This window comes from Hyposmocoma kahamanoa, unplaced genomic scaffold (assembly GCF_003589595.1).
Source record: "Hyposmocoma kahamanoa isolate Upper Pololo Valley unplaced genomic scaffold, ASM358959v1 65, whole genome shotgun sequence".
Classification (NCBI taxonomy): Eukaryota; Metazoa; Arthropoda; class Insecta; order Lepidoptera; family Cosmopterigidae; genus Hyposmocoma; species Hyposmocoma kahamanoa.
Genome location: NW_020653853.1, coordinates 13,709,139 through 13,724,597, shown reverse-complemented (window position 1 = coordinate 13,724,597; position 15,459 = coordinate 13,709,139). Strand labels below are relative to the sequence as shown.

General features: G+C 35.5%; 2 protein-coding genes across 2 annotated transcripts in view; both read left to right on the top strand.

Annotated features, from left to right (window-relative positions):
• LOC113231531 (dynein regulatory complex protein 1) overlaps nucleotides 1-961 on the top strand; it is an 18,082-nt gene extending 17,121 nt beyond the window's left edge. Inside the window, exon 14 of the mRNA XM_026465853.1 lies at nucleotides 774-961. Coding sequence (XP_026321638.1) covers nucleotides 774-961 — 188 coding nt within the window. The remainder of the gene's footprint in view (nucleotides 1-773) is intronic.
• A 6,450-nt stretch (nucleotides 962-7,411) lies between these two features.
• On the top strand, nucleotides 7,412-10,397 carry LOC113231415 (androgen-dependent TFPI-regulating protein-like). Its single transcript, XM_026465725.1, has 3 exons — nucleotides 7,412-7,543; nucleotides 7,733-7,902; nucleotides 8,033-10,397. The coding sequence occupies exons 2-3, from the start codon at nucleotides 7,756-7,758 to the stop codon at nucleotides 8,588-8,590; spliced, it is 705 nt and encodes a 234-aa protein (XP_026321510.1). The 5' UTR covers nucleotides 7,412-7,543; nucleotides 7,733-7,755; the 3' UTR covers nucleotides 8,591-10,397.
• The last annotated feature ends 5,062 nt before the right edge of the window (nucleotides 10,398-15,459 follow it).

The window sequence follows — 15,459 nt, the reverse complement described above, 5'->3', positions numbered from 1 at the left end:
GACCCTCAGATACCTTATGGGTAAAAGTAAATTATCCTCAAGAAGTTTGAAGATCCTTACGAACTTATTAATGTCAAAACAAAATATAACGTCACTATGACGGCCAGTCATATTATGAATATGCGAATTTATGTTATTTACATATACTTATTAGGAGCGATGAGCACATATATAGATACATGTATAGACGTAGCTACAATGAGCGACATAGGGATGTTAAAACCACCAAAAATTATACTTAATTATTTTTGTCGAATTCCTGATTTCCGGAAATGGTTTTACTGAATCGTAGGATAAACTACTGACCTAGGAAATCGAAGTTGCATTTTAAAGTAATTTTAATGGTGCCATGATAACTGACAGCCTTGTTGCCGTTCCGTCAATGTGACTGCCAATATGCGGGGCGCAGTGCGGTATCTAAAGCTGGGGAGAGGCGGAGAGTGACCATTCTCGCTACTTTTTCATTCTTTGCTTTGATAAAAGGTCAGTTCTCTACTGCATTTTCTTGCATGGCACCAACTTTTGTCTTACGATGCAGTAAAACCATTTCCGGAAATCCGGAAAAAGTATTTAATTAATATTTGTTTGTTTTAACAACACTATGTCGCTTCTTGTAGCTATATCTATACTTGTATCTATGTATGTGGAACACCTTTTTCCGACCATTGCTCATGACTATCAAACCTTGTATTCGATGAGTTAAAAAGTTTTGGCGATTGTAAGGAATAATTAAGAAAACATACGACATTCATTTATAATAATTTCTTATACAGAGCGTGACAGAATCCATGACGAAGTGGTAACGCTCCGTCGTCGAAACGCAGCATTACGACGTATAGTGCGCGGCTCGCTCCCAACTGAGCTACCGCCCATCAAGCCGCCGCAGTATACCGGACCGTACCCCGCAGCCTTTACGTCTACAGTGGAAGACCTGACGAATCCGACACTCCCGAAACTTTAATAAAACTTTCTTTAAAAGTATATATACCTTACACACACGCACTAAGGAATAAGTATACAATACTGTCCTCCTTGGGGTATATCTCGTTCTCTGTCCGAAACTATTAGTCAGATAAGTAATACCCGACCAAAAAAACAATGTCAAGTATGATGCTTCATTTGCATCATGCGTGTTTTAATTTGGTCGAGTCTTACTTATTTGACAGTAATTGTTTCGGACGGAGAACGACAGTTCAGGGTCGTGTCGTAACCAACGCATTTACATTTCCAGTTTCTGTTTTAACAAATTCCCTCTTCAAATTGTGGTTTTATTATTATTAACAAACTTAAATTATAAAACTTATTAACTAAAATTTCTTTAATGGAGACGGTATATTCTATAGAGTTGTTTTGTATTGTTCCTGAAGCCGGAATAGACTAAGGCTCAATTTATATTGCGGCAGAACGGAATGAAAGCGAATTTTTGTAACGATATGTACATACATACCATAATGAACTTTATGGTTAATTGGGTAACTTACTACTAGATACGAGCTAAAATCTTTGAGAACGAACAAAGAAAGCGATCACGCATTCCGCGAGTTATCGCGTAACATACATAAAAAAACAAGTCAAATTAAGAACCTCCTCCTTTTTTGAAGTCGGTTAAAATAATAATAATAACTAAATAAAAATATACAAAAAATCGCTTACAGGGGGTTGTAGATCTCGTTGCTTTGATTCCAGATAAGTTCATAACTCAATTTCGCTAAAAATTTCGATTAAGTTCATACATACATACGTTGTTTATGATAAGAACGGCAGAATACACAACAGTACACCACGCATGTGACATATACACAAAATTATCTTTTCAAAGTCAATGTCACTAAACATTAAAAATCTAAAGAGAAGGTGGAATTATGTATGTACAATATCAAAGGTGCGCTGTATGTACCTCACTGCCACTGCGCCTGTCACCCTGAGATATAACTCGACAAGTCCCATGTGCCTGTAATTTCAGCATCTATACCCTTCAAAACCAGAACGCAGCAATGCTGACATTACTTCTTGGCGGCAGAAATGGGTAAGTAGTGGCAGTACTGCTATTAAATCTATTATAATAAGCCATATTGATTGCATCTAAGTAATGCTCAATTTACATTGAGGCGGAATTAAATAGAAACGCGTTTTTATAACGATATCGTAATGTGTTTTTATAACGGTATTGAAATGTACAACTCACCCTTGACCAAATAATTGACTATGCCATTATAAGTTTATTCAATTAAAAGACAGTTTGATTACTTTAACTAAATCTGTTAACTTATTGTTACCTCTTACAGTAGGAAAGCTAAAGGACTATCCACACATATCTGGGCCGTGCCCAGGCCGTGTCCGGGACGTGGACGGGCCGTGCTCCATCAGGGGCATGTCAAAGTAAATGTATGGAAGAATTTAATGTTAATTTTGGATATTTCTAATTGTTTGCGCTTCTATTCTTGCGGAAGTTCCTTGGAGATGATGAAAACTGCGTGAATTGTGCCTTATACATTATAATTCCGAAAAAAATACATTAATAGTGCTACGATTTTGTGAGAGTTCCTACTATATCTTTCTAATTTGTGAGCAAAGGTAAACGTATAAATTTAAAAACGGATACAGTTCAAAAAACGGCAATTGAATGTTGCCACAGTAAAAAAAAATTGTAACGCCATCTGGTGAGATGGTTGAACACTAATTTTATTTTTTAAAAGTTATTGATGTCCACTTGTTCATTATTAAAGTAAGTACTTTCGATATCAGTTTAAAGTTTTTTGATATCTCTTCTATTCATTGAATAATCGCCTTGTGTACCCCTTAACAATTACACCCTTATAATAAACCACAGACATATATCTAGATCAGGGGTTCCCAAACTTATATTGTGTACTGCCCACTTTGAGAATAAATGATTTTTTAGCGCCCCCATTTTTTCACGTACTTAAAAACCACTATAACTTCAAATTAAAGTAATTATTGTGAGCTATATTAGCGGAGATTAAACATTCATTATAAACGAGACTTTTACTATAACCCGCAAGAGTTAGCTTGAGACCTGAGCGCAGTAGGTAGTACGCAACGGCGCTCAGGTCTCAAGGTATCTCTTACGGGCTACACCTGCCAATGAGAATGATTATTGAAACGCAACTTTATAGTATTCAGATAGAGTATATTTTGTTCAAAATAAAACAAACATAATCGATTCTAATATAAAACTAATGAGAAGGATGAATCTGATGCTGTTTAATAAGTTTGTTGATATCAGGTTCCAATTTACTTAAGAACAGCCGCAAGTCACCACGTTCGGTAACATGCAAACGATTTCTCTTTTTAGTAAGCAGCGTTGTCACAGCACTAAAACCACGTTCACACAAATATGACAATGGGAATACTATCAAGAATCGTTGCACGATTGACCACAATCCAGGGTAAAATTGCGGGATCGGTTTTTGTAGCCAAAATTCTTGGTAGCCTTTTTTGAACTTGATTTTTATTTCCTCGTTCGTTGTTAATTCTATAACTTCTTCCAGCTTAGGTGATATTGCTGTGTTGACATTTGAAAACGGATCCAACACCCAGTCTGGTATTTTCAAGTTCAAAATGTCCTGGTATCTTTCGGTGAAGTCAATGTGGATATTTTCCAAATATTGGCAGTAGGCAAACAAGTCGTCGTTACTGCAGGATACTGATAAATTCGGAAAATTGTAAAACTCACGTCTGCCCGTATTCTTTTTGTGTAGAAGCAGTTTGGTTGCGAAAGCAGCAACAACAATTTTTGTTTTAATTAAATTTAGTTCATCGCCTTGCAGTTGGAGATTCATGTCGTTAAACAATTTATACAGGTCTGTCATGTAAGCTATATCATTCTTTGATGTGATAAGCTTGTTGCGCAATTCTGTATCTTTAGTTTCCAAGCACTCTATCACAGAGTCAAACAGGTTGTAAAACCGAGTCAGATAATTGCCTCTTGATAGCCAACGAACTTCCAGTATGAAACAACAAACGGTTGAAATCTTCATCATTAGTAACACGTAACACAAAGCTGATGAAATAATCTATCATTCAAAGAGCTGTTACGAATTTTATTGTGTGCTTGTATGACTTACTGCAGTGATTGAAATAGTCGTTCACTTAAATTTCTAGCAACCAAATGTTGTCTATGAATAACGCAATGTACAGCAAGGACTTCTGGAATTTAATTTTTTAAGTACGCTATGAAGCCTTTATGGCACCCTGTCATAGCCGGAGCGCCATCCATAGCAACTGATATAATATTTTTCAAGGGAATCTCTTTTTCGTAACAAAACTTTTCCAATGTATTGAATATGGTTTCGCCTTTTGTATCGGTCTCTAAATTTCTAGCAAACAATAGTTCTTCACATATTTTTTCATCTTTAATAAACTTCACGTAAGACAGCAACAATGATTCATTAGTTGGTAAAGTGGACTCATCGAGCTGAATTGAGAATTGACTAGTTCAGATGATTGCACAATGATTCTTCAATGTTTTCAGCCATTCCATCAATTCGTCTTTGCACAGAATTATTACTCAAAGGAATTTTTCGGATATATGCGGCCGGCTTATAAGCACAGTAGTTATTGCTGGCAAAATTAACACTTCTCCGATGTTGTGTGGTTTGCCTTTTTGAGCAATTAACAAAGAGATATTGTACGAAGCTCGAAGTCCAAAGTCATCTTGCTTAGCAGCCGCCAAAAAGAGTTTTGCTACACTTGACTGAGTGTTATGATTCTTCTCTAGGTCTTGAAAATATGCTACATTCTTGTCTTTCTTATCTGGATGGATTTTATTCAAATGATCTTGCAGTCTTGAAGGCGTCATTGCTTCATTCGAAAATGTTTTTGATATAGAAGGCACAAAGGCGACGATGAGTTTGTGGGATTTTCAATGAATCCGAATTTTATATATTCCGCACAGTATTGCCGTCTCTTATTTTTTACTTCCGACATTGTTTTGTTTTGAGAAATACGTAAGTAAGTGTTGAACTTAAGTACTGCTTATCTATTACGCGCGAAACCGTAAATGAAAATAAAATAAATATTACGTTGTTTAAATAGGATTGCATAAGCAGCACGCACCGACAGGAATAAGACAAACATGCATAAACTCGTTTATCTCATTCGACGCTCAATCGTACTCAACAAGTAAGAACAAGTATTCTACGAACCAACCGATTGATACAGGAATGCACAAATCGCGTTATTTAACAAAAACTTGTTAAAACATGATTGCCCGCGGTCTATTGTCTATGAAAATTAGCTATCTAGGAATACTAATAACTATTAAAATGCGAAACTGTCTGTTGCCTTTTTATTTTTTGTTTTGTTTGTGTCTACTTTCATTTCGAAACGGAGCAACCGATTGACATGATTTTTATTTTATTTATTCAATAAAACAGGACAGATATATGAACTACACGGAGAGAAATATCGAACCGAGTTAGTTTGAGCAATCTCTTAATTATTATTAGTTGAAGTTGTAGTCGAGAGTCGAGAGCTCAGTCGATGTCTAAGGTTCGCATTCCAGAACTCTACGCAATGCTCAAGTCAAAATTTGAGTATGATTTAAAGTACTGAAAATCATACTCAAGTCCTTGCCATTAGGGTCGTATTTCCAGTGCTTGAAATCATACTCAAGTCTGCTCAAGTCCTGACATGAGCATTGAGTAGAGTCCTGGAATACGACCCTAGGATTGGGTGCATGCAATTTAAAAAAAAATTTGCATTTTTTGGTTTGGATACAGTGTTACAGTTACAATCAATATTGTGAAAATTTCGTACAAATGCATACGAGGTTCGGAGTTGGCTCGTATCTCGTACGGAGAATCTAATCTAGACTGATCTAGCCAGTGGGATTATTTTTCCCATTGTCCAGATTGATTTGACAGCTGGCGACACTGGCTGGCGATAGTACTAGTTAAGTAGTCTGTGGATAGTACGTTGTAACGATAGATTTAGTTTGTCTATGGTTGTAACCATGTGCGGTATTGTATAAACTTCTTCACGATAAATTTACACCCCATTTTTTTCTGGGTCTCTTACCGCCTGCCAGGCCTGCAGCGCCCACAAGAGGGCGTTATTGTTCACTTTGGGAAAGGCTGATCTAGATAGACGCCGCAAGTACAGCAATTTGTATGAAAACTTTTTTTTTAAGGGTATTTTGCAGTTGGCCGTTCATGGCCTTGACTGCGCCACCGGATTAAAGGGCGAGCTGAAGGCTCATAACCCGTAAATAAACTTAAACTAAGTAGCGGGCCTGAGGGCGCCCAAGTGGGCACGGACCTCGGCTCAGGGCGCTGCTGGACACTTCCGCCAGAAGGGCATGCTGTAGGGGAGAATCTACCAGTGTACGTGCTGAGACGAGGGGCTCTGCGACCTCGCCGGCGAGGACGGTTGGTGCGAGATGAGATGGACTGATTAGCGATCTGGTTGACCTTTAAAGTGGCGAGAGTGATAGGGTCGTCAGGGTCGTTGAGGACTTCCCTTGGCCGACGGGTCCTACGTACGCGGTGGGGGTATTCCCTGAGGGGGTCGTAGTTGGATGCAGCCACCACGAGGGGGTTTAGGTGGTGAGGAGCAGAGTCGAAGTATTTCCTCGATGCCTGTTTCATGAATTAGCCTATTGTGTGGAGCCGTAAATCTATGTGGAGGTTAGCGTTGCGCAGGTACCACGGGGCCCCCGTCGCGTTGCGCATGAATCTATTTTGGAGAGCCTGCAGGCGGTGTATACGCGCGGGATTTGCCTGAGCGAATGCGACGCTGGCGTACGTCATGATTGGGCGAATGCAGGTCGTGTACAATCTCACCTTATTACGAGGGGAGAGTGTGCTATGCTTGTTAAGAAGGGAGTGGAGCTGGCTTATAACAAAGTGGGCGCGATCGCGAACAGTTTTCACGTGTGCTGTATGAAAACCAAGCGTGCCACATTTTTTGTACCTAGTATGACGTCACAAGAACAATTTAGTGATGGAAACGTCCTTCCGCTCGCTCTAAATCGATTATTGATTGAACGGAATACGCGTAAACACGCGTATTCCATTAAATAAATGGACTAAATAAATCATTAAGAACAATTATGCATTTTTCGCGTTTTCGATTGGTGTTGTTATCTATGATAACGGTCGAGCGCGTTCTGAAGTGTAGCAGCTGCAACTAAGTGTATTTCACTTACATTGGGCACGCGAAGTACGTACACTTGCGGCGTCTATCTAGATATATGTCTGTGTAATAAACCCTTATCATTTTAGTCATTGTCTTAGCTAATTTCCTTCCAGCAAAAGCTCATTACATAAAAAAAGACTACATGTGACATTGACATTTGCTTATAACTGGCAAATAGATGTCATTGTCAATGTAACAACAAACCAAATTCAATATTCCATAGATTTGTGACGTGTGAGTTGTGACGGATTAATCCCTGCCAATCCTCGTCGAAGTACAGTTAATGTTAAAAAATTTTTGTACGTAAATTTGTATGTGTACCTGAACAATTCATTCATTACTGTATAATAAGAAAATCATAAATAATTTTTGGAATATTTTGGTGAGTAACATTCTACTTTTCGATTTTCAAATTAAAGTTCTGATCGATTTAATAAACCAATTTTCAAATTTTTTACCGTTTAGTTCGATTACATACTTTTAATATCTTGATAAAAAATTGCAGAGTATACATTTCGCTGAGGTAGTGTTATTATTTCCAATCCCCAACCCTAAATTTGTGTTTTTCTAGGTAAACTTGACGTGAAAGTAAAAATGTTGAAGCCTTTATTTCACCTAATCAGCTTTCTCCAATTTTTCTTCGGCTGCTATTATGACTTTATGTACGTGCAAGTGCCTAGCGCATCCACCCACACTCCAGATTTTGGGTCCAAGTTCAAATATCTGACCTATATAAATGCTGTAAGTTTTTAAAAGTTATTTCTAGAATATAACTTATTCCAAAAGTTACCATCATGTGTTGGCATAGCAAACTATTATTGTGCTATAGATAGTAGTGGTTAGTAAAGTTGTAACTAAAACATTGTTGCAGATGCTTCAAACAACATACTATGCAGTGGCTTTGTTGAATGACTTTATAGGAACCAATGAGCCAACTCCAACACAGAAGCCATTAATTCGTCAAATAAAGGATTTAATGTTCAGTGCTCTGGCGTTCCCTCTGTCAATGTTTGTTGGACTCAGTTTTTGGGGAATATATGCTGTGGATCGGGAATTAATCCTGCCAAAGAGTTTTGACCCATATTTTCCTACATGGTTAAATCATGTTATGCATACCAACATCCTGTTTTTCATATTCGCTGAACTAATTATTACATTCAGAATGTATCCTCAAAGGAACCAAGGACTTGCCATTCTATCCGCATTTATGTTGGCCTACATGATTTGGGTGCACTACATCTACTTCCACACTGGAGGCTGGGTGTACCCTATCTTGTCTGTTTTGAATTGGCCTCTTCGAATTACGTTCTATATATTTAGCCTTGGTTTAGTAAGTGGCCTTTATACTTTAGGTGAAACCTTAAATAAAACTATTTGGTCTAAAGAAGTAGAGAAACAAGTCAAATCGGGCAAGAAAAAAGCCCAATAGAATTTATTTTATCTAAGTATTGAAGGTTGTTAGCTAATTATAGAATTCTGGTGAATGGTTATGAAGTTAGGTAATTTATGAACAGTATAGATAACACTTGTGTGGTTATTCACCCAAGGCTTATGACTAGTTAGATGTTTCTTAGCATGCTATGACACTATTTCTGATATTTCAGAGCTGTTACATGCTCCAATGTTACAGGTTGCTTGGCAAGGTGAGGGCGACTACCCTCATTTAAATTCCTGTAGCATTATCATTGTCATTCACTTTTTCCTGACACCTGGACAAATTTTGGAAACTAAACAATTTTATAAAAACTGCTCTGAAATGCCAAGAAAAGATTAAAAAGGCGTATAGTGTAGTAAGGAACCTGTAACCAGTGACCATAATTTAATCTGTGAACAAGTTTTTGCTAACATTTTCTTCTATAGAACCTGAAATAGGTATTTTGTTATATAGTAATTAGGTGTGTTTTAATCTTGATATCAAATAAAGATATCTTCTTTGTCTTACAAATCTGCAATAATTTATTGTAATTATGTGAAATGTAAAACACAATAGTATTCTGGATTCAAGAACCAATTCAAGAAAAGCAATATATTATTATTTGACTTCAAAATTTCCATTTAGAAAAAAAGGTTTACTGATAGTAGCCAGGTTCGCAAAGTAGTATAATGCGTATTAAGTAGCCACGTAAGCTAAGTTTGTTGTCCCATTTTAAATTGCAAACATAATATAATACCAGTGCCTGTAATGATCATATTAAAATGCACTGCCATGCAGTTTAGACTTTGCCCATTGAATGTTAGCCTAAATAAAATAGGAGATAAAATAATATAATATAATTAGAATCAATGGCTCCTAAACAACTTTAAGTAAATCGTGTTACATTCCAATGTGCTCTATTTAAAAATAAATAATCTGGAATAATAGAGGCTAGAAAATTTTAATGTATTGTGTATTCAGGCAATAAATATATTAAATCAGGGAGTTTAACTGTCACCATAAATGATTAAAATGATCTATAATAAGGTTATCGAAGATACGTAATTGCTAAATTAATGCAAAGTAACGATTACTGTTTTGATATAGGCATATCTTGTGTAATAATGAGATAGTGATGTTATGTATTTCGAATATGTTTATCATTTCCTTGTAAGGGTTATTATAAAATGACACTGCATCTTTAGACGGAAATATATAGTCGATGTCCTAAGATACTTGACCCGCTAACCGATTATTTAGTTCTGAGTGAGATATCAGTGTAAAAAAAGGTGTTAAACACACTAAAATATGATTTCTTTATTGCATATTTAGTGAATTACAGATCAAATTGGCTTAAAATGTTTTAATTACATTACGTAAATACAAATTTCAACCAAAAAGCTGTAATAATTCCTTTAACACTTTTCCGTTGAAAGCGTAAGAAGGCTCTTAGGACCAAACGGTTGGCTAGGCGGTCAGCAGCTTGATTTTTATTGCCTTTCCCGATGGGAAACTGCGTCTTTTCAGAGCCGAGGCGTATAATATTGCGGATGGACTACCTGATCGGATCGATTCCGATTTTAATTAAAATCAAGGCGCAGGTATCTTATGGCATCGAATGTATTAGCGCGCTAGTAAATAAGAGGTGAAAATGTATTATTAAAATCCACCCAACGATTCTTAAATAGGGTTGATTCTGTTAAGGTCTAAAAATAATGTCCCTATTACAGTAGTTACAAGTAAAAAGAAGGCTATAATATTAGTACCTACTGCCTTTTATAGTTTGTTATAATAGGCAAGTTCACTGTACAGCTTTATTTTCATACTTAAACATATACAGGGTGTATATTTGAGACGGGGCAACAAGCTCAGCTACCTTAATCGTTGTAGTTACAGGAAAACGGTTCTAGAAGACTATCCATGAATTTTGAAGATATTTTGATTGGCATTCACAGATTTTGAAAAAATGGTACAGTCAGCAAGATAGAAGGCAATTTATACAAAACCTTTTTTTTATGCCATTCGATCCGGTCTCTGGTGAGGATCAATAGTCTCTATGGGACAAACTGAGGTAAGAGTACTCGAAATGTCAGAAATCGCAAAAAAACCTTTTATCACACATTTTATATGAAAAGTTTTTGTTAGAAACGAAACTGGCCACTACTCTACGAACAAGACTTAAGTAAAACCAAATTATAATCATATCACTATTTTTTAAATTTGGAACAGCTTTGTTTTGTTTTGTTAATAGAGAATTGTCACTTTTAAGACAATTTTTAATTAAAATGTTCTCAAGTGTGGAAACAAATGAATTGGAACACATGGTCCTATAAAACGGCCACCGCGCAGTCCTGATCTGACGCCCCTTGATTTTTTTCTTTGGGGTTATGTAAAAAACTAAATTTATTAAAAAAACACAACAGTGTTCAAGAATTGAAAGACGCACTTGCAGTAATTTTCAATGGAATCCATCAGAGTAGAATTTCAGCCGCTACTTGGTCTTTATTTTATTTATTTAAACTTAATTGCACACAAAATAGTACAAATGGCGGACTGGAACGCATTCTCTACCAGTCAACTGGAGAGCTATGCTCAAAATAATTAACAGGGGTGCATAACATGATAATTAAAACAAATAGGAAGAAGTTTATAAATAATTATGATATATAGTTTAAACACAATATAAATATAGCACATAATATTATATGACTAACTATATACTTATATAAGCAACCTATATATACATATATACATAATATATAATACATACACATATATTTAATATACATATTTATATGTATATAACAATGTCAGACGAATGGTATGTAGATTGAGACTCTAATATGAAATCACGGACTAATTGCTTGAAAGCTAGTTTATTCGGCGCTTTTTGAATATGGGGCGGTAGAGCGTTCCAGAGTCGTATTGCCTGAAGAGTAAATGAGTTAGAAAGAAAACCAGTACGGTGAGAAGGAATTAAAAGAGTCAATTTGCTGTCTGAGCGAAGATTGCGATTATGGGTGCACCCAAATATTGAAATTTACATTTCAAATGTCCAGGTGCACATTTATCATTAATGATATAGTAAAGAGTGGAAAGTATTCTCAAATCACGACCCTGGTGAATCGTAAGTCACTTCAGCTCATTGCGACATGCGGACACGTGATCAAATTTTCGAAATCCATAAATAAATCGAATGTAACTATTGAGCAAGCGATCCAATTTGTTGAGAAGTTCTCTCTTTGCGGAATAACTACCTAGAATAACCGATTACTAAATATGTCCCTACAAAATGTATGGTAAAAAGTTTTTACCGATTTCTGACATTTCGAGTACTCTTACCTCAGTTGGTCCCATAGAGACTATTGATCCTCACCAGGGACCGGGTCGAATGGCATAAAAAAAGGTTTTGTAAAAATTGCCTTTTATCTTGCTCACTGTGCCATTTTTTCAAAATCTGTGAGTGCCAATCAAAATATCTATGAACAGTCTTCGAGAACCGTTTTCCTGTAACTAGAAAGATTAAGGTAGCTGGCCTTGCTGCCCCGTCTCAAATATACACCCTGTATACTTACTTCATTTACCCAATTGAATTTTTTGCATTATGCAGCTAAATGTAATGGCAACTAATTTATATGTATTTGTGTGAGGGGTCTATCTAATTTTGTTTTTAATTAAAAAGTCTAAAATAACTTTAGTGATTACGGCTTTGTAACTGTTGGTTGATAGAAGGAACTTAAATTGTTGCCTACTAGCGTATTTATTGTACAATATAATTCCATTTTTACCGTGCAAATTAGCAAGCAATAATTTTTCTAAATAAAATGTTATTAAATGAACTAAGACGTTTCATTTAATTGTTCATAATTTCCTAATTTTTTTAAACGTTCACTTTTTGGAGTGTATGTAACGATTGCATACAGTAACAAGTACAGCTTCTTTCAAAAAAAGGTTGACAGCGCACTTTCTTGCTGAATTCTCTTTGTAATCATCGTTTATTTTTTCACTAATTACGTATGTGTACCTATATAATACTTATGTAAGTAATGGTACTTTTATTTTTGTTATCTTTATCTAGTTAATTATATTTCTTTCTCAGTCCCTCTTGCACGTTGTTGTCCGCTTATAACCTTAGCTCTCACTGCCCTGGGTTGGTTGGAAGATATCTAAGTGTGTGCAGGCGATTACTCCATAAATATAAGCGATATCAAAAAGCTTTAAACTACTATCGAAAGTACGTTACCTAAAGAGTAAATCGAGATCAATAGCTTTTTAAAAATACAACTAGAAATATCCAAAATTTTAACATTAAACGCTCACACATTTAACATCATTCGTAAAGAGGCTTTACTTTTCTTACTGTAGAGGTAATAATAAGTTAACAGATAACAAAAGTATTAAAGTAGGTGATTAAAATAACTTAATGGAATAAAAATATAATGGCATAGTCAATTATTTGGTCAAGTGTGAGTTGTCCATAAAATGCCATTATATTTCTATTCAATTAAAAGTGTAATTTTCAGGTAAGTTTTTTGTACTAAATTTTGGTGACAATTTGTTTTTATTTCAATATTTATAAAATATCATCATGAAGTACATATTATTTAATATTCGAGTGTGGGAACCTGAAATATTCTTTAATATTCACGATTAAATAATAAAAATAGTTTCTTTTTTATAAAAAATTGTCACCAAAATTGAGTACAAAAAACTTACCTGAAAATTATCCTGGTGTCGATGTATTCATTAGGTAACATACTTTCGAAATCAGTTTAAAGCTTTTTGATATCTCTTATATTTATGGAATAATCGCCTGGGCACACTTAACGATTACACCCTGTATATAACAATTGTACAAAATTGAGTGCAATAATTGAATTGTTCCTCTTGGCACAAATGATTTACCTTTCTGGTGGATAAATTAATGTTATAATATAATAAATAAATTTCTTAGTCGTCTCCCTTTTCTTAATTCGAACTACGAATTTATGTGCAACTAACTAAAGGGAAATGATTAAATTAAACAATGTTTAAAAGCGTACATTTTTTAAATATAAAACTAAACAAAATTGTCATACTTTTAAAGTAGGTACCTGGACAAAATATTTACTAAACACCAAAATCACAGTACAAATCAGGAATAACCCAAATCGTAATTAAATTATGTAAGCCTACGTAATACGACTAGATTTCAATCAATTAATACCTATTATTCTTTATGTCTCAATTTACATTGCGGCGGAACAGAATGGAAGCGAATTTTTGTAACGATATTTACATAGCGTAATGAACTTTATGGTCAATAGTGTAACGTACAAACTAGCTATGAGCCAAAAATGAATTCGCGAGAATTCCGCAGTTGTCATCGCGACGCTTGGCGTATCCGCGGGAAGTGGCGCGAAGGTAGGCGCAGTGTGACGTCAAACCACGACGAAACACAACCCCAAGGCACAGTCGCGCGAATGCTCGAGCATTGTAGCGGCCGCGCGCGCCTTCTCGCGTAGTGAGGCGAAATTGACGCTTCCATTCCGCCACAATATATATATTGTGCCTATTAATTAGTTTATACAACAAAAAACGGATAAGACTGCTGTACATACAATAAGGGCGGACTACGCAAATTTCATAATCGCAACCATATCAAATTATATGTACATTAGGTCCATTATACACTAAAGCGATGAAAAGGTTACTATTTTATAAACCTGTTATGATTTAATTTTTATGACGTGCTGATCGAAATAAAAACATTATTCGTATGAAATCATTGCATTTTCTCTCCATTTTGGTGAATAATGGGCGTTAGAAGGGGTACTGGAAATTGTAGTGTAAGCCTTAATGGTTTAACAAGGTATTCATAGGTTTAATTGGTAGGTCAATAGGTTTAATGCAAGAACATCATTTTCAATGTAAATCGTTCAACCTCTGCACGCAAACTGCAATAAGCAAAATTATGGTCCTTGTCGAATTTATACAGGACACTGATTATTAAATAAAAGTGATAGCTATATCAGAGTTTATATTCGGTAGTTTTGTTACGAATAAACTACCTTTCTTTAAAGGTGCAAATTGAAAATTACACTACATGTAGGAAAACTGAAACCAAAAGTAAAGTTACACAATAAACAAGTAAATACCGCATTATTTAACTACTTTGTAAATATTACACAAATATTTATTAACAAATTTTCTTAAGTCTAGATACGTCATAAGTACTGGGCGTTCACTGATTTCTATTGCCCATAGTGAAATTGAATTGTTACAGTTCCAATCAAGTTTAGTTTGAAGGGCGAAATCCCTTATATGACTTAGCAGTTTTGTGTTGTTAATAGATAAAAAAAATATTTACACACAAAAGGTGTATTTATCAAAACAATTTAAATTAACGAAGATCGATGGACAATAAGCCTCTACAAAATAGAAATGCTGATACGTTATAAGCAGACTTTAAATTATGAGATAAAGCTTTTAAACAGACAACGTATAAATTTGCGTGTAATGACCAAGGTCGATGTTTGCGTTCGACAAGTTGTGTATCTAAGGGTCGTATTCTAGAACTCTACTCAATGCTCAAGTCAGGATTTGAGTATGGTTTAAAGCACTCGAAATCATACTCAAGTCCCTGCCATTAGGGTCGTATTTCCAGTGCTTGTGTTTCAATTGCAATCCTGACTTGAGCATTGAGTAGAGTTCCAGAATACGACCCTAAGTGTAACAAAATTACACATGAGCAATTATGCTCACTAACAAAATGGGACAGAAGTACAGAAACGAGTTTTACGCTCGTAGTTGCGTCGAATTAGCGCCCAGTTACACGAGGCGAAAATTTTCGCGTCCAGTTACCACGCCTTCACGTACATTAATGGCGAATCTGAATTCTATTT

Excerpts from the sequence above, each read along its gene's own strand:
- LOC113231415 (XM_026465725.1), top strand. The coding sequence starts at position 7,756 with ATGTTGAAGCCTTTATTTCACCTAATCAGCTTTCTCCAATTTTTCTTC. Across the intron at positions 7,903-8,032 it reads ATCTGACCTATATAAATGCT|ATGCTTCAAACAACATACTA; the intron begins GTAAGTTTTTAA and ends ACATTGTTGCAG.